The sequence below is a fragment of the Lates calcarifer genome, linkage group LG5, assembly GCF_001640805.2.
Source record: "Lates calcarifer isolate ASB-BC8 linkage group LG5, TLL_Latcal_v3, whole genome shotgun sequence".
NCBI classification, from domain to species: domain Eukaryota; kingdom Metazoa; phylum Chordata; class Actinopteri; family Centropomidae; genus Lates; species Lates calcarifer.
Window position 1 is genome coordinate 13,904,381 of NC_066837.1, and position 23,581 is coordinate 13,927,961.

Genomic DNA, 23,581 nt, shown 5'->3' on the forward strand with positions numbered 1-23,581 from the left:
AGCGTTCGCTACTGCACATGCTCAGACCCTAGCCATTTCTTCTTTTTTCTTTTACTTCTTCTCTTTTGACAGACACAGTTGCACAGTTTAGTGCATTGCTACCTCCCACTGGCACAGTAACATCATTGCTTCCTTTTGACTGGTGAAAAGTACATAGGTAGATAACCAAGTAATGTTAACTAATCTATGTAAGCCAGCACCGCTATAAGGATTCGCAACATACTATATTTAAATGGGTTCATAAACGTAACTTGCAGTGTACTGGACCATCAGTATACTGATTTCCATAACTGACCATAATAGCCATTTAATGACGTCTGGTTGGTTATAATGGTTGATCCAATTTAATGTTAATAAAGACGCTAGATGTATTTTTATTTTCATTGAAGGAACAGGCTTCTTCTGGTTTTACACATTTTCTTCCTGTAATTCCAATCACCTTTGATCGATAAGCTATCGTTATTATTATGGCCATTATGGTGTACGGATTCAGTATGTCTTAAGGTATAAAACATCTGCTAAGACAGCAAGAAGTAAAATGAGAAATAACGTGAAAACACATCTGCATAACAGTAATTTCAGATTTAATTTCTTTCTCTTAGGTTTTTATATGGAGGACTACAAAAAGTCCATACAGACTTGGCTCCTCAAAGGCAAATAAATTCAGATAAATTATTCTTCATTCTATTGTTCTTGTTTTTCCCCATTGATTCTTGTTTTTTCCCTTTCATGGAAAGTCATGGTCATAGCTGGGAGTAATGTTAGGGCTGTGTGACCTTGACTATGAAAGCAATTCACACACACAAGTCTGAGTCATTTTCGGGGCAATGCAGCCCTCTTCTGGTGTGCCATTCTTACTGCATGTACAGCATGAGAAAATGTCAAGTCACTGCTAATAGAAATAACTGGATTGTACGTTCATCATCAGTAATATCATGTATACAATATTTTATATGCACAAACAGTCACAGTCTTTTGCTTAGATAAATGATTCCTCAAACCCCAAACCTAACACAATTAGCCATTAAAGAAATAATTAAACCATCTCTATGAGCTTGCTTGCTTTGACCGTATTAAACTTATTATTGTTCTCTGTATGTCAAATGCAGGATGTGGTCACCATTCTAGAGATTACGCACCAGATAATGCAGTCACAGGCCAAGCAGCAGCAAGGTACCATCATTATAATGGGTTCTTATGTGAGACTATAATCAAAAGCACACTTTCAATGCTGTCACCTTGTTGTTTAAGATTTAAGGTGGTGAAGACAGACATATGAGATCATAAACCTTGTGGTTGACACTTAGAGACATATCTTTAAAAATTACTCAGTTCCAATCACAAACTGATATGAAACATATCCATCACACTATTAATTCTAAATGTTTAAATATGTAATGCTTTTGACTTATTAATATAAAAGGGAACATTTTTTTAATGAACAAAGCAATTTTAAACGTAACATTTTAATACTTGATCAACAAAGATGCATATTTTTAGTATTTCTGTTTTCATAGACACACAGGAAGAACCAGTATTCAACATGAACCGTCAATCAATTAAAATCAGTAGTCTTTATAAATGATATGATAGTACCTGGAATTTTTCTTAAGTTATTTTACTGGCATTTCTTATTTATTTGATAGTGACAGTGGAGGAAAAAGAGGGAAGAGACAGAGAGAATGACATGCAGCAAAGGGCCCAGGCTGGAGCTTGATTCCAGGCCACTATAGTAATGACTCAGCCTTAACATATGATACATGCTTATACAGGCGCATCCAGTACTTGGGCATTTTTAGACCAGCATTCAGCAAGTCATGTAAAACCCATGCCATACTATTCACTTGATACTGGGTGATTCTGAAAAGCCTGACATAATGTTCAGTGGCAACCTTTGGATGTTCGATGCTATAAGTTTTCCCTAAAGTATGCTAACATGGCAGCTGTGTTGTCATTATGATTAGCTATGCAAAGTTACATGGTAATGGTCAGGTAAAGATCATGTTCATGGTTCAAAATGTTTAAAAGCTCTGACATTAATGGTTGGTCTCAGACAGAATATGAATTACTGGTCTCCAGCATCAAGATCATGTTATCTCCACACCCTTAGCTTTTGATACCACTCTGTGTTTACAATTCTTCCTTCATTGGCACTGAAAAATAGCACTGGCTGTAAACTGTATCTTTTTGAATCATACTATACTTTTACTTTGAAATAAATATTTAGCACATTATCCTCTTGTATTTTTAAAACGTTAACAATACCACAATGAAAAATACCATATAAAGCATTTACAAAACAAATGCAATGAAAAGCAACTGCAACAGAATTGCCAAGTCAATTATGGTATTTTTGGTCTTAAAATCGTAATGATTACTTTAAATAAAAATGGAATTGAAACACTGTAACATCAAATGTGGAAAATACTGAAAGATTTTCTCAATCTTTGACACACAGCACATATCCTTTTACCACATAATGTATTGGTAAATTTCATAATGCACACTTGTCATGTCTTGCTTTTTCCCACACTTGATAGTCCAGTAAAAGCTATTGATCATCTGCCTTGGATACTGGCTATAGAATCTGTGCCACAGCCACCAGTGTTAGTGAAAAGACTGCCCATGAGCCCATCGTGGGCCGAGGAGCACTGCTTGATGAAGATGTTGACTCTGAAATATTAGAAGTGAGAAGTAAGTAACAGAAGTAAGTAGTGAAATTCTCTGGATTAAAGGTAACTTCACAAGATCAAAACAGGGCCCAAAAGAAAGCTAGACCCCAAACCTGTGCCTTTGTTTTACTTTTAGATTTAAAATTACCAGAATATTACAAATATGATATATCAACATGCTTTAAATTATTTAATAGATTAACAAATGTAAATCATAAATCCATAAAGTTTGACTTTTGAATCAACCAATAACTTACGTGCAGAAACACTGCCTGGTATAACGTTCAGGGAGGAAGAGTTGCTCATAAGTTCAGTGCTGAATTGTGAAGTTGCATTGCTTGCAGAGGGAACTGAGTTACTATCTTTGAACACAAGAGTTGAGTTGACGACTACTGATCCACTCCTACAGTTACAAAGACAAAAAGTAAAAATTTAGTGAAGTAAATATTAGCAAAAATGAGCCAATGTTTGAAATTAAGTCTTACGTGAATGAGTTAACGATGGAGCGAAGGAAGGATAATGGATACAGCCTTTTCCCCACTTTGTTTAACTGAAAGACAACATTACTGTCATGTAATGCAAATACAACAGATAGCAATAAGTACTTATTGAAATGCTAGAAGAGCAATCAAATTTCTTGATTAGCCTTCAAAGAAGGGGGGTTGCTAAGGTATAAGACATTGGAGAGTGAGTAGTACTAGGATCTGGGCTCAATCTAAGTTTAGGGGATATTTGCAGTTGGAGGTATTGTTATTAGAAATACACTGTGTGTAGGCATCTTACCTCTTTGACCACTGATGCAGCTAAAGACTTAAATGCAGCTGAGGATGAGTCTGAGAGATCTGATGTAAATGTTTGGTTGAGACTGAATGTAAGACCCAGGGTTCCCTCACTGGATGTAGGAGGATTTGTTGATGCAGTGGTGGTGGTTTCTGTAGCTGTCGTAGTTGTTGTAGTGGTGGAAGTGGATGTCACAGTAGAAGCCGCAGTTGGAGCTGCAGTTGGGGCAGCTGTAGCATTAGGAGCAACAGTTGGAGCTGCAGTTGGGGCAGCTGTAGCATTAGGAGCTGCAGTTGGAGCTGCAGTTGGAGCAGCTGTAGCATTAGGAGCTGCAGTTGGAGCTGCAGTTGGGGTGGCTGTAACATTAGGTGCAGCGGTGGAAGAAGAAGAGGAAGCTGCACCAATACAAATAATTTTTCAGTTAATATGACACTGTAACACTCGTTTAATTTAATTTGATTAGACCAATAACACAGATAAAATTAGATTTTTAAATCTACAATTACTTACTTGCACGAACACTGCCTGATACAATGTTCAGGGAGGAAGAGCTGCTAGTGAGTTCACTGCTGAATTCTGAAGTTGCATTGCTTGCTGAAGGAACTGAGTTTTTATTAGTGAACACAAGAGTCATGTCGACATCCACTGATCCACTCCTACAGAGACAGAGACAGAAAGTAACACTTGGTAAAAGCAAGTGACCAGCACACATCTAGCAAAAATTAGACAATTACTGAGATTTTTGTCTTACGTGAACTTGTTGACAATAGAGCGACTGTAAGATGATCCATACACCTTTTGACCTACTTTGTTTACCTGGAAGAGAAAATTACAGTCACTTGCAATAAAGAAACACAACAAATGGCCACAAGCACTGATGAACATTTTATCACAAATTCACACATTTCTTGATTGCCCATGAGGGGAAGGGTTTTGCTTAGTTGTGAAAACATTGGAGAAGGAGCCATACTGGGATCTGGACTCAATCTGTCTTTAACCTACATCAACTTACATTAGCAACTTGACTTATTTCTGCAGTAATATTTAAAATATCTCTTTATCTTCTGATAGTCATAGAATACCATTTTCACAGAGTAACGTTTCAATAGAATGTTTTTGTGGTAAAAAGCTTGGTGTTATAATAGCCTACAGACACATCTTACCTCTTTGACCACTGATGCAGCTAAAGACTTAAATGCAGCTGAGGATGAGTCTGAGAGATCTGATGTAAATGTTTGGTTGAGACTGAATGCAAGACCCAGGGTTCCTTCACTGGATGTAGGAGGATTTGTTGATGCAGTGGTGGTTGACGTAGTTGGTGCAGCTGTGGAAGCAGCTGTAGGGGGCAGCTGTTGCATTAGGAGCTGCAGTTGGAGCTGCAGTTGAAGCAGCTGTAGCATTAGGAGCAGCAGTTGGAGCTGCAGTTGGAGCTGCAGTTGAAGCAGCTGTAGCATTAGGAGCTGCAGTTGGAGCTGCAGTTGGGGTGGCTGTAACATTAGGTGCAGCGGTGGAAGAAGAAGAGGAAGCTGCACCAATACAAATAATTTTTCAGTTGATATGAGACTGTAACACTCGTTTAATTTAATTTGATTAGACCAATAACACAGATAAAATTAGATTTTTAAATCTACAATTACTTACTTGCACGAACACTGCCTGATACAATGTTCAGGGAGGAAGAGCTGCTAGTGAGTTCACTGCTGAATTCTGAAGTTGCATTGCTTGCTGAAGGAACTGAGTTTTTATTAGTGAACACAAGAGTCATGTCGACATCCACTGATCCACTCCTACAGAGACAGAGACAGAAAGTAACACTTGGTAAAAGCAAGTGACCAGCACACATCTAGCAAAAATTAGACAATTACTGAGATTTTTGTCTTACGTGAACTTGTTGACAATAGAGCGACTGTAAGATGATCCATACACCTTTTGACCTACTTTGTTTACCTGGAAGAGAAAATTACAGTCACTTGCAATAAAGAAACACAACAAATGGCCACAAGCACTGATGACCATTTTATCACAAATTCACACATTTCTTTATTGCCCATGAGGGGAAGGGTTTTGCTTAGTTGTGAAAACATTGGAGAAGGAGCCATACTGGGATCTGGACTCAATCTGTCTTTAACCTACATCAACTTACATTAGCAACTTGACTAATTTCTGCAGTAATATTTAAAATATCTCTTTATCTTCTGATAGTCATAGAATACCATTTTCACAGAGTAACGTTTCAATAGAATGTTTTTGTGGTAAAAAGCTTGGTGTTATAATAGCCTACAGACACATCTTACCTCTTTGACCACTGATGCAGCTAAAGACTTAAATGCAGCTGAGGATGAGTCTGAGAGATCTGATGTAAATGTTTGGTTGAGACTGAATGCAAGACCCAGGGTTCCCTCACTGGATGTAGGAGGATTTGTTGATGCAGTGGTGGTTGACGTAGTTGGTGCAGCTGTGGAAGCAGCTGTAGGGGCAGCTGTTGCATTAGGAGCTGCAGTTGGAGCTGCAGTTGAAGCAGCTGTAGCATTAGGAGCAGCAGTTGGAGCTGCAGTTGAAGCAGCTGTAGCATTAGGAACTGCAGTTGGAGCTGCAGTTGGAGCTGCAGTTGAAGCAGCTGTAGCATTAGGAGCTGCAGTTGGAGCTGCAGTTGGGGTGGCTGTAACATTAGGTGCAGCGGTGGAAGAAGAAGAGGAAGCTGCACCAATACAAATAATTTTTCAGTTAATATGACACTGTAACACTCGTTTAATTTAATTTGATTAGACCAATAACACAGATAAAATTAGATTTTTAAATCTACAATTACTTACTTGCACGAACACTGCCTGATACAATGTTCAGGGAGGAAGAGCTGCTAGTGAGTTCACTGCTGAATTCTGAAGTTGCATTGCTTGCTGAAGGAACTGAGTTTTTATTAGTGAACACAAGAGTCATGTCGACATCCACTGATCCACTCCTACAGAGACAGAGACAGAAAGTAACACTTGGTAAAAGCAAGTGACCAGCACACATCTAGCAAAAATTAGACAATTACTGAAATTTTTGTCTTACGTGAACTTGTTGACAATAGAGCGACTGTAAGATGATCCATACACCTTTTGACCTACTTTGTTTACCTGGAAGAGAAAATTACAGTCACTTGCAATAAAGAAACACAACAAATGGCCACAAGCACTGATGAACATTTTATCACAAATTCACACATTTCTTGATTGAACATGAGGGGAAGGGTTTTGCTTAGTTGTGAAAACATTGGAGAAGGAGCCATACTGGGATCTGGACTCAATCTGTCTTTAACCTACATCAACTTACATTAGCAACTTGACTAATTTCTGCAGTAATATTTAAAATATCTCTTTATCTTCTGATAGTCATAGAATACCATTTTCACAGAGTAACGTTTCAATAGAATGTTTTTGTGGTAAAAAGCTTGGTGTTATAATAGCCTACAGACACATCTTACCTCTTTGACCACTGATGCAGCTAAAGACTTAAATGCAGCTGAGGATGAGTCTGAGAGATCTGATGTAAATGTTTGGTTGAGACTGAATGCAAGACCCAGGGTTCCCTCACTGGATGTAGGAGGATTTGTTGATGTAGTGGTGGTTGACGTAGTTGGTGCAGCTGTGGAAGCAGCTGTAGGGGCAGCTGTTGCATTAGGAGCAGCGGTTGGAGGAGCTGTAACATTGGGAGCAGCAGTTGGAACTGTAGTCAGGACAGTTGTAGCATTAGGGGCAGCAGATGGAGCAGCTGTAGCATTGACAGCAGCTGAGGTGATAGGCATAGTAGGAACAGATGTAGGTGCGGCTGTTGGTGTACTTATTCCTGTAACAATGAAATTCAGATTGTTTTAGCAATTGCAGGGGCTTAGGGAGAAGGAAAAGAAATGCAACTCTACATACTGTATTTCACAAAACAAAAAACGAAATTTATAAAACAACTCTTACTTGTTGCAACAATGCTTGTTACATTCAGTGGAATGGAGAAGTTGGAACTGTTGGACGCTGCCTCCGCCAGTACATTTGCCACAGCACTGTTTTCTGGGACTGAGCTGGCATTTTGGAATATTAGCTCAGCATTTACCACAACTGAACCTTCACTGCAAGAGAAAATAGTGTTAATATAATTATTGTATGTGATTTGTTATATCCAAAGATAAATTGAAAATATGTTGCAGACGTGATGTTAAAATGATTAATTAAGCAAGTGAAAACTTTGATGTCTAGTTAAGGATAGCTTATACTTGAATTTGCTGGCTAAATTGTAATTAATACAATGCCATAGAAACATTTATTTTCTTTCTTGGATGTCAGATTAAGTGTGATGCCACATACCTGAAAGAGTTTATCTCAGATCGAAGGAAACGACTTCCATATTGTTTTGAATAGACATCATCAAGCTGGGGAAATTGAAACACAGTTAAAGAGCAGGATGAGAGTTGGAAGAGAATTTCTGTCACAACACTAATGTGTCATTTTGGCTATTCATTCTTCTTTTTAGGTCAAAGCTGCATAATCCATGTTTCCCCTGTCCCCCTGTATACATTTTAGTTATCACACTATAGTCAAACAGTCATTTATTTTCCAAACTATTGGTACATAGCCATGTTTTTCTCATTTATCACCTTCTCATTAATGTATCAACTTCATAAGTGCTGCAGGAGTGGTTCTCATTCATGTTCTGACACTACCTTCCTTACTTTGTGAATATATCTTGTCATTGCCCCTAAAATGATTTCAAGCTGTTTCCTGTGATGGATGAACCTTTAAACAGCCACTGGATTCTGCATTGGATATGCCATAATGTAACATTCACTTGGCTGTCCTGCACATATGCAAAGTAACTGGTAAATAATTACATTAAATATAGTTCCTGTATATACTCATACAATTCCTGATAGTTTTGTTCAATAATTCACAATAATCCATCCATTATCTTTACCACTTATCTGTGAAGGGTCACGGGGGTCACAGGGAGAACATGCAAACTCCATACATAACAGCCCTGGGCTCGAACTGGGGGAACCCTCTTGCTATGAGGCGACAGTACTAACCACTGCACCACCATCCTGCCCAATTCATAATAATTACACATTTTATATAGGATGAGATTAAAAGGATAATAAGAAATGTCATTGTACTTACTGTCCTTTTTACTTTGTTTGCCAATGCTTTGAACTCATCAGAGGATTGGTTTGCAAGTTGTTTTGTAAAAGTTTGCTTCAACTTAAATCCCAACATGATCTTTGATTCTGCAGATGGGGCATCTGTTGTTGTCTGAGTTGTGATAACAGTTGTGATAACTGGTTGTGCTGATGTTCCAGTTATTGGTTGGGAGGTTGCATTACCTAGGAGTACATTAAATATGAACTGTTACCAAATTTGAAGTATTATTAACAACAACTGTCAAATATTATATTACCTGAAATTAGAAATAATATGTTGTGATGCTGATGCTATATGAAAAGTAAAATCAGCTGAGTGTGGTAGACTGGATTACCTAGAGGTGACATGGTTGAGACTGGTGGTGAGGTTGCGTTGAGTGGTGGTGAGGTCACGTTGACTGGTGGTGAGGTTGGGTTGACTAGTGGTGAGGTTGCGTTGAGTGGAGGTGAGGTGATGTTGACTGGTGGTGAGGTTGTGTTGAGTGGTGGTGAGGTCATGTTGACTGGTGGTGAGGTTGGGTTGACTAGTGGTGAGGTTGCATTGAGTGGAGGTGAGGTCATGTTGACTGGTGGTGAGGTTGTGTTGAGTGGTGGTGAGGTCATGTTGACTGGTGGTGAGGTTGGGTTGACTAGTGGTGAGGTTGCGTTGAGTGGTGGTGAGGTCATGTTGACTGGTGGTGAGGTTGCATTGAGTGATGGTGAGGTTGCGTTGAGTGGTGGTGAGGTCATGTTGACTGGTGTTGAGGTTGCATTGACTAGTAATAGAATTGTTTTAATCAAGTTAATAAGAATAACACATTTTACTTCACATCTGATTAGTGTCTATAACCACTGATTGCTTTTTGGCAGAGTATTTCATATTATAAAAGTGGTGGTAAAGTTGGTGAGCTCCCCTGATCCATTAACTGGATGTTGTGTTTAGATACTAGGATAGATGGTTACTAGAAATTTTGTTGTCATGACAGCAAGTTACACTGAACTGTGATAACTACATTGAGTTTGTGCTGAGTAATGACTAAGCAACAGCATTTGATCTGTTTAAGAGAACAGAGTGAACATTTCATGGACTGGATGTATCATGATAATACCTGTTGTGGGAGTTGTACTCATCAGTGTTGAAGGTGCAACTGTGGCTGGGGCTTGAGTCGGTGCTAACACAACTGAAAATAATAAATAACAAATGTGTGATTGTGTTGTCTTTGAACATATTCACATCATCATATATTCAGTATGGGCTTGCAATAATCATTTACAAAATTTGACATTTTATGATGTCATGAAGTCTTACCTGCTGCAGTAATAGATGTTGCATTGACACTGAGGGAAAAATTTGAGCTGGAAACAGCATCTTGCAAAGTTTGAGCCACAGAACTGCCATTTGGTAGCATGGTTACATTATTGAATATCAGCTCAGCATCTACCACCACGGAACCTTGACTGTAACAGAAATATTGTTTAAGTCATTTTTGAATGCTGTAGTTATATTTGGCTTTGCTTTAATAATCAAAGACAAATCAATGCAGTTACAAACAAGGAAAAAAAACTTAAAACTTAAAATGTAATAACAAGCAGTGATTTATACCTGAAGCTCTTGATGATAGTTCGATTGAAGCTTGAGCCAAATTTTTCTGAATACACTGCATTGAGCTGTGCGGAAATTTTCATTCAAAGAAAAAAAAAATGTTATGAAATGTCAAAATACACAAGACAAGAAAGCTGACATCACATCACAATTATTCTATCTTGTTTTTACTCCCCTTTCTACCTAATGTTTATTCATGAAAGTTCATCATTGTTTAAAAAGTGGTTGAATTTCTTCTCTTTAACCACAATAACATTTTTTTTTTCTGACATTACCTATGCTTCCTCCACTTCAGGGATCATAGTTCAATCTACTTTGAGAATCTTGTGTAAAACAAGATTTTTGAAGTTCCGTCATGTAAAGTTTTCATGATTTATTTGGAATCAGATTGTATAAAGAAGCAGACAACAACAACAGAACAACACAAAAAAACAAACAAGGGGAGAAAGAATGCAATGGAATATTTATGAACTTACGGCTGTGGTTACTTTGTCTTCTAATTCTTTGAATTCTGGTGAAGATTTGTTTGTAAGCTGTGGTTTAAATGTCTCTTCCAACTTGAATCCCAGCTTAATTTTTGGCTCTGGTGGTAGAGTAGCTGTTGTGGTTGCTGCTGAAGTGCCCATTGTTGTGATTCTTGGTGGTGCCGATGTTCCATTTACAGGAGGAGAGCTTGCATTACCTAGAAATGTATTAAATGCTCAATTGTAATAAATATGACATTAGAACAAGTCAGGCTGCATTATCAAATATAGACATGACACTCAGTACTAGCAGTGGTATAGATACACGTTATGAGACTTTATTTTTTAGTGTAACTGTCATTTTACCTAGAAAATGATAATGTTTAATTGATTTGTGATGAAGCTGTTGTGATCGTGAGGAAAACTAAGCAAAGTGGAAATGAGAGACTGTGAGAGAGTTTGCATTACCTGGGAATTGAATTGTGGTAACTGGAGGTGGTAAGGTTGCACTGACTGGTGGTGTAGTCATGTTGAGTGGTGGTGAGGTTGGATTGACTGGTGGTGAGGTTGCATTGACTGGTGGTGAGGTTGGGTTGACTAATGGTGAGGTTGCATTGAGTGGTGGTGAGGTTGGGTTGACTAGTGGTGAGGTTGGGTTGAGTGGTGGTGAAGTCATGTTGACTGGTGGTGAGGTTGCGTTGAGTGGTGGTGAGGTCATGTTGACTGGTGGTAGGGTTGCATTGAGTGATGGTGAGGTTGCGTTGAGTGGTGGTGAGGTCATGTTGACTGGTGGTGAGGTTGGGTTGACTAGTGGTGAGGTTGCGTTGAGTGGTGGTGAGGTCATGTTGACTGGTGGTGAGGTTGCATTGAGTGATGGTGAGGTTGCGTTGAGTGGTGGTGAGGTCATGTTGACTGGTGTTGAGGTTGCATTGAATGGTGGTAAGGTTGGGTTGACTAGTGGTGAGGTTGCATTGAGTGATTGTGAAGTCATGTTGACTGGTGGTGAGGTTGGGTTGACTATGGTGAGGTTGCATTGAGTGGTGGTGAGGTTGGGTTGACTAGTGGTGAGGTTGAGTGGTGGTGAGGTCATGTTGACTGGTGGTGAGGTTGCGTTGAGTGGTGGTGAGGACATGTTGACTGGTGGTGAGGTTGCGTTGAGTGGAGGTGAGGTCATGTTGACTGGTGCTGAGGTTGCATTGAATGGTGGTAAGGTTGGGTTGACTAGTGGTGAGGTTGCATTGAGTGGTGGTGAGGTTGTGTTGAGTGGTGGTGAGGTCATGTTGACTGGTGTTGAGGTTGCATTGACTAGTGATAGAAATGTTTTAATCAAGTTAATAAGAATAACACATTTTACTTCACATCTGATTAGTGTCTATAACCACTGATTGCTTTTTGGCAGAGTATTTCATATTATAAAAGTGGTGGTAAAATTGGTGAGTCCCCCTGATCCATTAACTGGATGTTGTGTTTAGATACTAGGATACATGGTTACTAGAAATTTTGTTGTCATGACAGCAAGTTACACTGAACTGTGATAACTACATTGTGTTTGTGCTGAGTAATGAGTAAGCAACAGCATTTGATCTGTTTAAGAGAACAGAGTGAACATTTCATGGACTGGTTGTATCATGATAATACCTGTTGTGGGAGTTGTACTCATCAGTGTTGAAGGTGCAACTGTGGCTGGGGCTTGAGTCGGTGCTAACACAACTGAAGATAATAAATAACAAATGTGTGATTGTGTTGTCTTTGAACATATTCACATCATCATATATTCAGTACGGGCTTGCAATAATCATTTACAAAATTTGACATTTTATGATGTCATGAAGTCTTACCTGCTGCAGTAATAGATGTTGCATTGACACTGAGGGAAAAATTTGAGCTGGAAACAGCATCTTGCAAAGTTTGAGCCGCAGAACTGCCATTTGGTAGCATGGTTACATTATTGAATATCAGCTCAGCATCTACCACCACGGAACCTTGACTGTAACAGAAATATTGTTTAAGTCATTTTTGAATGCTGTAGTCATATTTGGTTTTGCTTTAATAATCAAAGACTAATCAATGCAGTTACAAACAAGGAAAACAAATCTTAAAACTTAAAAATGTAATAACAAGCAGTGATTTATACCTGAAGCTCTTGATGATAGTTCGATTGAAGCTTGAGCCAAATTTTTCTGAATACACTGCATTGAGCTGTGAGCAAATTTTTATTCAAAGAAAAAAAATGTTATGAAATGTCAAAATACACAAGACAAGAAAGCTGACATTACGTCACAATTATTCTATCTTGTTTTTACTCTCCTTTCTACCTAATGTTTATTCGTGAAAGTTCATCACTGTTTGAAAAGTGGTTGAATTTCTTCTCTTTAACCACAATAACTTTTTTTTTCTGACATTACCTATGCTTCCTCCACTTCAGGGATCATAGTTCAATCTATTTTGAGAATCTTGTGTAAAACAAGATTTTTGAAGTTCCGTCATGTAAAGTTTTCATGATTTATTTGGAATCAGATTGTATAAAGAAGCAGACAACAACAACAGAACAACACAAAAAAACAAACAAGGGGAGAAAGAATGCAATGGAATATTTATGAACTTACGGCTGTGGTTACTTTGTCTTCTAATTCTTTGAATTCTGGTGAAGATTTGTTTGTAAGCTGTGGTTTAAATGTCTCTTCCAACTTGAATCCCAGCTTAATTTTTGGCTCTGGTGGTAGAGTAGCTGTTGTGGTTGCTGCTGAAGTGCCCATTGTTGTGATTCTTGGTGGTGCCGATGTTCCATTTACAGGAGGAGAGCTTGCATTACCTAGAAATGTATTAAATGCTCAATTGTAATAAATATGACATTAGAACAAGTCAGGCTGCATTATCAAATATAGACATGACACTCAGTACTAGCAGTGGTATAGATACACGTTATGAGACTTTATTTTTTAGTGTAACTGTCATTTTACCTAGAAAATGATAATGTTTAATTGATTTGTGATGAAGCTGTTGTGATCGTGAGGAAAACTAAGCAAAGTGGAAATGAGAGACTGTGAGAGAGTTTGCATTACCTGGGAATTGAATTGTGGTAACTGGAGGTGGTAAGGTTGCACTGACTGGTGGTGTAGTCATGTTGAGTGGTGGTGAGGTTGGATTGACTGGTGGTGAGGTTGCATTGACTGGTGGTGAGGTTGGGTTGACTAATGGTGAGGTTGCATTGAGTGGTGGTGAGGTTGGGTTGACTAGTGGTGAGGTTGGGTTGAGTGGTGGTGAAGTCATGTTGACTGGTGGTGAGGTTGCGTTGAGTGGTGGTGAGGTCATGTTGACTGGTGGTAGGGTTGCATTGAGTGATGGTGAGGTTGCGTTGAGTGGTGGTGAGGTCATGTTGACTGGTGGTGAGGTTGCATTGAGTGATGGTGAGGTTGCGTTGAGTGGTGGTGAGGTCATGTTGACTGGTGGTGAGGTTGCATTGAGTGGTGGTGAGGTTGTGTTGACTGGTGGTGAGGTTGGGTTGACTAGTGGTGAGGTTGCATTGAGTGGAGGTGAGGTCATGTTGACTGGTGGTGAGGTTGCGTTGAGTGGTGGTGAGGTCATGTTGACTGGTGGTGAGGTTGGGTTGACTAATGGTGAGGTTGCATTGAGTGGTGGTGAGGTTGTGTTGACTGGTGGTGAGGTTGGGTTGACTAGTGGTGAGGTTGCATTGAGTGGAGGTGAGGTCATGTTGACTGGTGGTGAGGTTGCGTTGAGTGGTGGTGAGGTCATGTTGACTGGTGGTGAGGTTGGGTTGACTAGTGGTGAGGTTGCGTTGAGTGGTGGTGAGGTCATGTTGACTGGTGGTGAGGTTGCATTGAGTGATGGTGAGGTTGCGTTGAGTGGTGGTGAGGTCATGTTGACTGGTGTTGAGGTTGCATTGAATGGTGGTAAGGTTGGGTTGACTAGTGGTGAGGTTGCATTGAGTGATTGTGAAGTCATGTTGAGTGGTGTTGAGGTTGCATTGAATGGTGGTAAGGTTGGGTTGACTAGTGGTGAGGTTGCATTGAGTGGTGGTGAGGTCATGTTGACTGGTGGTGAGGTTGCGTTGGGTGGTGGTGAGGACATGTTGACTGGTGGTGAGGTTGCGTTGAGTGGAGGTGAGGTCATGTTGACTGGTGCTGAGGTTGCATTGAATGGTGGTAAGGTTGGGTTGACTAGTGGTGAGGTTGCATTGAGTGGTGGTGAGGTTGTGTTGAGTGGTGGTGAGGTCATGTTGACTGGTGTTGAGGTTGCATTGACTAGTGATAGAAATGTTTTAATCAAGTTAATAAGAATAACACATTTTACTTCACATCTGATTAGTGTCTATAACCACTGATTGCTTTTTGGCAGAGTATTTCATATTATAAAAGTGGTGGTAAAATTGGTGAGTCCCCCTGATCCATTAACTGGATGTTGTGTTTAGATACTAGGATACATGGTTACTAGAAATTTTGTTGTCATGACAGCAAGTTACACTGAACTGTGATAACTACATTGTGTTTGTGCTGAGTAATGAGTAAGCAACAGCATTTGATCTGTTTAAGAGAACAGAGTGAACATTTCATGGACTGGTTGTATCATGATAATACCTGTTGTGGGAGTTGTACTCATCAGTGTTGAAGGTGCAACTGTGGCTGGGGCTTGAGTCGGTGCTAACACAACTGAAGATAATAAATAACAAATGTGTGATTGTGTTGTCTTTGAACATATTCACATCATCATATATTCAGTACGGGCTTGCAATAATCATTTACAAAATTTGACATTTTATGATGTCATGAAGTCTTACCTGCTGCAGTAATAGATGTTGCATTGACACTGAGGGAAAAATTTGAGCTGGAAACAGCATCTTGCAAAGTTTGAGCCGCAGAACTGCCATTTGGTAGCATGGTTACATTATTGAATATCAGCTCAGCATCTACCACCACGGAACCTTGACTGTAACAGAAATATTGTTTAAGTCATTTTTGAATGCTGTAGTCATATTTGGTTTTGCTTTAATAATCAAAGACTAATCAATGCAGTTACAAACAAGGAAAACAAATCTTAAAACTTAAAAATGTAATAACAAGCAGTGATTTATACCTGAAGCTCTTGATGATAGTTCGATTGAAGCTTGAGCCAAATTTTTCTGAATACACTGCATTGAGCTGTGAGCAAATTTTTATTCAAAGAAAAAAAATGTTATGAAATGTCAAAATACACAAGACAAGAAAGCTGACATTACGTCACAATTATTCTATCTTGTTTTTACTCTCCTTTCTACCTAATGTTTATTCGTGAAAGTTCATCACTGTTTGAAAAGTGGTTGAATTTCTTCTCTTTAACCACAATAACTTTTTTTTTTCTGACATTACCTATGCTTCCTCCACTTCAGGGATCATAGTTCAATCTATTTTGAGAATCTTGTGTAAAACAAGATTTTTGAAGTTCCGTCATGTAAAGTTTTCATGATTTATTTGGAATCAGATTGTATAAAGAAGCAGACAACAACAACAGAACAACACAAAAAAACAAACAAGGGGAGAAAGAATGCAATGGAATATTTATGAACTTACGGCTGTGGTTACTTTGTCTTCTAATTCTTTGAATTCTGGTGAAGATTTGTTTGTAAGCTGTGGTTTAAATGTCTCTTCCAACTTGAATCCCAACTTAATTTTTGGCTCTGGTGGTGGAGTAGCTGTTGTGGTTGCAGCTGAAGTGTCCATTGTTGTGAATCCTTGGTGGTGCTGATGTTCCATTTACAGGAGGAGAGCTTGCATTACCTAGAAGTGTATTAAATATTCATTGATGGTAGTGGTGATGTTGGAGCATGTCAGGTTATACTAATAGCAAATACAGAAAATACAGAAACTACTTGTGATGCATAGAGATACACATATTCTAGCTTTGCTTTTATTGTAACTGACATTTTACCAAGAAGATGATAACATTGTAATGACTAGGGCTTAACTTGTCATGATTGTGAGGAAAAGAAAGTGTCAGTGATAGACTGTGGGAGGGGTTGCATTACCTGGCAATGGCATTGTGGTAACCAGAGGTGGTGAGGTTACATTGAATGATGGTGAGGTCGTGTTGACTGATGGTGAGGTCATGTGGACTTGTGGTGAGGTCATGTTAATTGGTAATGAGGTCATGTTCACTGGTGGTGAGGTTGGGTTGACAGGTGGAGATTGTCATGTTAATTGGTAATGAGGTCATGTTGACTGGTGGTGAGTTTGGGTTGACAGGTGGTGAGGTCATCATGACTGGCGGAGAAGTTGTGTTTCCTGATGTATAACACAAATAACTTATTTATATTCAGAGAGACTGTAGGCAGAGAATTCTCAGATGCATTTTTTACACGTTGTTAACATCAATACCATTGTATGAAATAGAGCTGCAAGGTTTGTGTTTCCATGCCCAAGCTTTTGTAGAGATTATACAATTATTCAATAAAAAATAATATTATGATTTCTTACAAACAAGACAGTAATTTGTACAAGATGGCATGTTGTACACTCAAGTTATTATGTTATTCAGACGAGATAAATATTTTGTATGTACAATCTAGTATCATGTGTGCACAAAGTTATCTTTTCCCAGCAAGTTATCTTGTTATCTATACTATGTGCACAAAATAGTATCTTCCATTCACCTTATGGAGCTACATAAAGGGAGTAAATTTGTGGCTGTTTAGAAAATGACAGAAACTGCAGTTACATCTTGACTGTTAGAGAATGACATTGTGGTGACTATGTGATGAGGTACTGTGGGTCAGTGGTGAAATCATTTGGACTGGTAGTGAAGTTGCATTGTCTAGTGGGATGATCATGTGGACTGGAACATAGGTTGCATTGACTGGTGATGAAGTTGCATTAACTGGTAATGAGGTCATGTGGACTGGTGGTGAGGTCTTATGAACTAGCATTGATGTCAGATTGACTGGTGGTGAAGTTTCATTGATGTTTGGTGAGGTTGTGTTGACTGGTGGTGACGTTAAATGTGCTTGTAGTGACATTGTATTTCCTGGAGGTGAGGATTCATTGGCTAGTGGTTTGTATTGAGTGGTTGCTAGGTTCTATTACCTGGTGTTGATGTTCCATTGACTGAAGGTGACAGTGAGATAGCTGGTGTTGAGGTTGCGTTGACCACTGGTGAGGTTGCATGGACTGGTGGTGAGGTCATGTTGACTGATGGTGAGGTCATGTGGACTGGTGGTGAGGTCATGTTGACTGATGGTGCAGTCATGTTCAGTGGTGGTGAGGTTGGGTTGACAGGTGGAGATGTCATGTTAATTGGTAATGAGGTCATGTTGACTGGTGGTGAGTTTGGATTGACAGGTGGTGAGGTCATCATGACTGGTGGAGAAGTTGTGTTTCCTGATGTATAACACAAATAACTTATTTATTTTCAGAGGGACTGTAGGCAGAGAATTCTCAGATGCATTTTTTACACGTTGTTAACATCAATACCATTGTATGAAATAGAGCTGCAAGGTGTGTGTGTTTCCATGCCCAAGCTTTTGTAGAGATTATACAATTATTCAATAAAAAATAATATTATGATTTCTTACAAACAAGACAGTAATTTGTACAAGATGGCATGTTGTACACTCAAGTTATTATGTTATTGAGATGAGATAAATATTTTGTATGTACAATCTAGTATCGTGTGTGCACAAAGTTATCTTTTCCCAGCAAGTTATCTTGTTATCAATACTATGTGCACAAAATAGTATCTTCCATTCACCTTATGGAGCTACATAAAGGGAGTAAATTTGTGGCTGTTTAGAAAATGACAGAAACTGCAGTTACATCTTGACTGCAAGAGAATGACATTGTGGTGACTATGTGATGAGGTACTGTGGGTCAGTGGTGAAATCATTTGGACTGGTAGTGAGGTTGCATTGTCTAGTGGGATGATCATGTGGACTGGAACATAGGTTGCATTGACTGGTGATGAAGTTGCATTAACTGGTAATGAGGTCATGTGGACTGGTGGTGAGGTCTTATGAACTAGCATTGACATCAGATTGACTGGTGATGAGGTTGCATTCACTGGTGGTGAAGTTTCAGTGACATTTGGTGAGGTTGTGTTGACTGGTGGTGATGTTAAATGTGCTTGTAGTGACATTCTATTTCCTGGAGGTGAGGATTCATTGGCTAGTGGTTTGTATTGAGTGGTTGCTAGGTTCTATTACCTGGTGTTGATGTTCCATTGACTGAAGGTGACAGTGAGATAGCTGGTGTTGAGGTTGCGTTGACCACTGGTGAGGTTGCATGGACTGGTGGTGAGGTTACATTGACTGATGGTGAGGTCATGTTTAGGAATGGCGAGGTTGGGTTGACTGGTGGTGAGGTCACGTTGACTGGTGATAAGGTCATGTTCAGTGGTGTTGAGGTTGGGTTGACTGGTGGAGATGTCATGTTGATTTGTGATGAGGTCATGATGACTGGTGGAGACGTCGCATTTCCTGGTGTATAACACAGATAACGTATTCATTATCGTATTTATTATATGAGGTCATGTGGACTGATAGTGAGGTCATATTGACTGAGGGTGAAGTTGCATTGACTGGTGGTAAGGGCATGTGGAATGGTGGTGAGGTTGCATTGACTAGCAGTGATGTCACATTGACTGGTGATGAGATCATATGGTCTGGTGGTGAAGTCACATTGAATGGTAGTGAAGTTATGTGGACTGGTGGTGAGGTGTCATTGACAGGTGGTGAGGTTATATGGACTGGCACTGAAGTTGAACTGACTGGTGGTGAGGTTATCTGAAATGGTGATGAAGTTGAATTGACTAGCTAGATTGGTGGTGAAGTAATGTTAACTAGTGTTGATGTTCCATTTACTGAAGGTGAGTTTGGGTTTACTGGCAGTGAGGTGGTGCTAATCACAGGTGAGATTGGAGGGACTGGTGTAGAATGGTGGAAAAAAATTAAATTACACAGTAAAGTTGAGTGTCTTTCTCTTCTGTCCATTAGTTATATGGTTTAATATTTTTACTAGATATTTTCAGATTTTTATTTGAAAAGATTGATGAAATCAAATTCATAAAGTAATTTCATGTTGAAGTTAGTGTAATAAATCTATGCAGAAGCAAAATTCTAAATCTTTGTTTTATTTTCCATTCTATCTGAAGAATGATGTTCACAAGTATTTTTTTTCCAACTTTCTTCAACTTCAACAATTTAACAGTAGCTGACTCCCTCTTCTCTCATATCCTCTGGTGATGTTTGGTCTCTGATTATGTATTTGTTTATTAAATGGTAATCTCATCATTGCAAAATTAATAAAGAAATTTACATTTGATTCATGGATAAGTTCTGTGTTGAATTAGGATGAATTATTTTTGACTGATGAAAACATTTACCTCTAGCCAGACTGACCATTAGTCAGCTTTCTTCATCACACACTGGCTTTGTTATAATTAAGACAATCTCTTATAATGGAACAAAACTGTATACCATTTCATTCAGGACACAGACTTGTCTGCATCAGCAGATAATTAGCAAAATGAGTCATTCTTAAGTGATACTCAGTAGGAATTATTCTTATCATTGACAAATGATTATTAACAAATATAGAAATTGCACGTAACGCTTGTGATGTAGAGAGCTAAACATATTGTAGCTTAATTTTTATTGCACTTTACAGAGGTTATATTTTTTGAATAGGTGTTAAGTTGTTGTGATTGTGAGACAATGTAAAATGGCACAGACTGTGGGAGAGGTTACATTACCTGGCAATGGTACTGTGGTGACCAGAAGTGGTAAGGTTATATTGACTAGTGGTGAAGTCATGTTGAGTGGTGGTGAGGTTGGGTTGACAGCTGATGAGGTCATGTTGACTGGTGGTGAGGCCACGTGGACTGATGGTGAGGTCTTATTGACTGGTGATGAAGTTGCATTGACTGGTGGTAAAGTCATGTGGACTGATGGTGAAGTCTTATTGACTGGCAGTGATGTTGCATTGACTGGTGATGAGATCATATGGACTGGTGGTAAAGTTGGATTGACTGGTGATGAAGTTGCATTGACTGGTGGTGAAGTTTCATTGACTTGTGGTGGGGTTGTGTTGACAGGTGGTGAAGTTAAATGTACTTGTAGTGACATTGTAGTCTCTGGAGGTGATGTTTTGTTGGCTGGTGGGTTAATTGGTGTTGAGGTTTTGTTCACCACAGGTGAGATTGTAGGGACCGGTGATGAGGTTATATTGACTGATGGTAAGGTTATGTTGACTGGTGGTGAGGTCATGTGGACTGATGGTGAAGTTGAATTGAGTGGTGGTGAAGTAAGGTGGACTGGTGATGAGGTTGCATTGACTGGTGGTGAGTTTCATTGACTGGTGGTGAAATGGCATTAGCTGGTGGTGAAGTTGGATTGACTGGTGATGAGGTTGCATTGACTGGTGGTGAAATGGCATTAGCTGGTGGTGAAGTTGGATTGACTGGTGATGAGGTTGCATTGACTGGTGGTGAAGTTGCATTGATTGGTGGTGAGGTCATGTGGACTGGTGGTGAAGTTGGATTGACTGGTGATGAGGTTGGATTGACTGATGGTGAAGTAGTATTGACTGGTGATGAGATTGCATTGATTGGTGGTGAAGTTGAATTGTTTAGCAGTGAAGTTGCATTAACTGGTGGTGAGGCCATGTGGACTGGTGCTGAGGTTGCAATGACTGATGGTGAAGTCATATGAACTGGTGGTGAAGTTGGATTAACTGGTGATGAGGTTGCATTGACTGGTGGTGAAGTTTCATTGACTTGTGGTGGGGTTGTGTTGACAGGTGGTGAAGTTAAATGTACTTGTAGTGACATTGTAGTCTCTGGAGGTGATGTTTTGTTGGCTGGTGGGTTAATTGGTGTTGAGGTTTTGTTCACCACAGGTGAGATTGTAGGGACCGGTGATGAGGTTATATTGACTGATGGTAAGGTTATGTTGACTGGTGGTGAGGTCATGTGGACTGGTGGTGAAGTTGAATTGAGTGGTGGTGAAGTAAGGTGGACTGGTGATGAGGTTGCATTGACTGGTGGTGAAGTTTCATTGACTGGTGGTGAAATGGCATTAGCTGGTGGTGAAGTTGGATTGACTGGTGATGAGGTTGCATTGACTGGTGGTGAAATGGCATTAGCTGGTGGTGAAGTTGGATTGACTGGTGATGAGGTTGCATTGACTGGTGGTGAAGTTGCATTGATTGGTGGTGAGGTCATGTGGACTGGTGGTGAAGTTGGATTGACTGGTGATGAGGTTGGATTGACTGATGGTGAAGTAGTATTGACTGGTGATGAGATTGCATTGATTGGTGATGAAGTTGAATTGTTTAGCAGTGAAGTTGCATTAACTGGTGATGAGGCCATGTGGACTGGTGCTGAGGTTGCAATGACTGATAGTGAAGTCATATGAACTGGTGGTGAAGTTGGATTAACTGGTGATGAGGTTGCATTGACTGGTGGTGAAGTTTCATTGACTTGTGGTGGGGTTGTGTTGACAGGTGGTGAAGTTAAATGTACTTGTAGTGACATTGTAGTCTCTGGAGGTGATGTTTTGTTGGCTGGTGGGTTAATTGGTGTTGAGGTTTTGTTCACCACAGGTGAGATTGTAGGGACTGGTGATGAGGTTATATTGACTGATGGTAAGGTTATGTGGACTGGTGGTGAAGTTGAATTGAGTGGTGGTGAAGTAAGGTGGACTGGTGATGAGGTTACATTGACTGGTGGTGAAGTTTCATTGACTTGTGGTGAGGTTGTGTTGACAGGTGGTGAAGTTAAATGTATTTGTAGTGACATTGTAGTCTCTGGAGGTGATGTTTTGTTGGCTGGTGGTGAATTTGAATTAAGTGGTTGTGAGGCTGTGTTACCTGGTGTTGATGTTCCATTGACTGAAGGTGAGTTTGGGTTAAGTGGTGCTGAGGTTGTGTTCACCACAGGTGAGATTGCAGGGACTGGTGATAAGGTTATATTGACTGATGGTGATGTTGCATGTCCTGTGGGAGAGGTTGCAGTTCTTGGTTGTGAGGTTGAATTGACCGATAAAGAGGTTATGTCGATTTCTGGTGAAGATGTGATGACTGCTGATGTTGTATTAACTGGAAGCAAGGTTATATTAACTGGTGACGTAGCATTGCTTGGTGGTGATGCTGAATTGACTTGCAGTGAGATTGTACTGACTGCAGTTGCAGAGATGTTGACTGGTGATGTTGTGATGACTGGTGGTGATGTTGCATTGACTGGTGATGAAGTTGTGTTGACTAGTGGAGATGTGGAATGGTGGGGAAAAATCAAGTTACCCAGACAAGTTGAGTTTCTTTTTCTTCTATCCAAGTTGTATGGTTTAATATTTTTACTAAATATTTTTAGATTTTCATTTGAAATGACTGTATGGCAACCATCAACTTCTTTAATTCAACAATAATGACTCCCTCTTCTCTCGTACATTCTCTGGTGATGTGTGCTGTCTGTTTGTGTTTTTGTATTAAATGGTGATCTCATCATGATAGATAATGTATTTTACATTTGGTTTATGGCTATATTCTGTGTTGAATGAGGATGAATTATTTTTGTCTGATGAAAACATCTACCTCTAGCCAGACTGACCACTTAAGTCAGTTTTACATTACAAACTGGCTGTTATATTTAAAACAGTCATTTGAGACAATATCTTACAATGGAACAAAACTGCATATCCTTTTCAAATAGGAGCCACACAGTCAGTATCAGCAGATGATTGCCAAAATGAGTTATTCTTATGTGGTACTCCGTATCACATATTTTGAAGCAGGTAATTTTCGTAAAATCCTTGCACACGTTACTTTACTGATACTAATTGATACTAAAAACTTAAATAAAAATATATTTTAATGTGAAAGCAGTGGTAGGCTGTTATTGTGAAAACAACGATGATAGTTTTAATTGTGTCAACAGT

The 23,581-nt window shown here is 39.4% G+C and overlaps 3 protein-coding genes and 1 long non-coding RNA gene across 24 annotated transcripts; 1 reads left to right on the forward strand and 3 right to left on the reverse strand.

The window, feature by feature from the left end:
• Positions 1 to 567: 567 nt before the first annotated feature.
• LOC108896473 (mucin-5AC) lies at positions 568 to 16,435 on the reverse strand. Of its 21 annotated transcripts, XM_051070608.1 has the most exons (30): positions 16,230 to 16,435; positions 15,757 to 15,821; positions 15,461 to 15,609; positions 15,261 to 15,332; positions 13,728 to 14,927; positions 13,272 to 13,477; positions 12,800 to 12,864; positions 12,504 to 12,652; positions 12,304 to 12,375; positions 11,134 to 11,220; positions 10,678 to 10,883; positions 10,202 to 10,266; positions 9,908 to 10,056; positions 9,708 to 9,779; positions 8,955 to 9,374; positions 8,600 to 8,802; positions 7,790 to 7,854; positions 7,403 to 7,554; positions 6,919 to 7,280; positions 6,507 to 6,571; positions 6,266 to 6,411; positions 5,949 to 6,150; positions 4,837 to 4,860; positions 4,616 to 4,781; positions 4,204 to 4,268; positions 3,963 to 4,108; positions 3,456 to 3,847; positions 3,158 to 3,222; positions 2,930 to 3,075; positions 568 to 2,673 (listed from the first exon to the last, which is right to left on the reverse strand). In XM_051070608.1, exons 1-30 carry the CDS (start codon positions 16,410 to 16,412, stop codon positions 2,579 to 2,581), a joined length of 5,454 nt encoding a protein of 1,817 aa, XP_050926565.1. In that variant the 5' UTR covers positions 16,413 to 16,435; the 3' UTR covers positions 568 to 2,578. The 21 variants fall into 21 exon arrangements, 19 of the variants coding, with proteins under 19 accessions (XP_050926565.1, XP_050926579.1, XP_050926564.1 ...); XM_051070622.1 differs by lacking the exons at positions 4,204 to 4,268; positions 4,616 to 4,781; positions 4,837 to 4,860 and adding an exon at positions 5,335 to 5,399 and having other exon boundaries at positions 5,747 to 6,150; positions 13,728 to 13,814; XM_051070607.1 differs by lacking the exons at positions 4,616 to 4,781; positions 4,837 to 4,860 and having other exon boundaries at positions 5,747 to 6,150.
• LOC127142479 (uncharacterized) lies at positions 9,070 to 14,562 on the forward strand. Its single transcript, XR_007813254.1, has 5 exons — positions 9,070 to 9,196; positions 11,421 to 11,567; positions 13,910 to 13,930; positions 14,036 to 14,245; positions 14,435 to 14,562. It is a non-coding gene; the product is annotated as an uncharacterized LOC127142479 (long non-coding RNA).
• Positions 16,436 to 16,788: 353 nt separating the features above from the next.
• Positions 16,789 to 20,972, reverse strand: LOC127138995 (mucin-2). The gene is made up of 4 exons (XM_051070625.1): positions 20,401 to 20,972; positions 18,854 to 19,126; positions 17,739 to 18,032; positions 16,789 to 16,940 (listed from the first exon to the last, which is right to left on the reverse strand). The coding sequence occupies exons 1-4, from the start codon at positions 20,912 to 20,914 to the stop codon at positions 16,789 to 16,791; spliced, it is 1,233 nt and encodes a 410-aa protein (XP_050926582.1). The 5' UTR covers positions 20,915 to 20,972.
• Positions 20,973 to 20,982: 10 nt separating this feature from the next.
• Positions 20,983 to 22,511, reverse strand: LOC127142436 (uncharacterized; the record flags this gene model as incomplete). The annotated part of the gene is made up of 1 exon (XM_051070273.1): positions 20,983 to 22,511. A coding segment is annotated over exon 1 (1,464 nt), but the record flags the coding sequence as incomplete, so codon positions are not given.
• Positions 22,512 to 23,581: the final 1,070 nt, after the last annotated feature.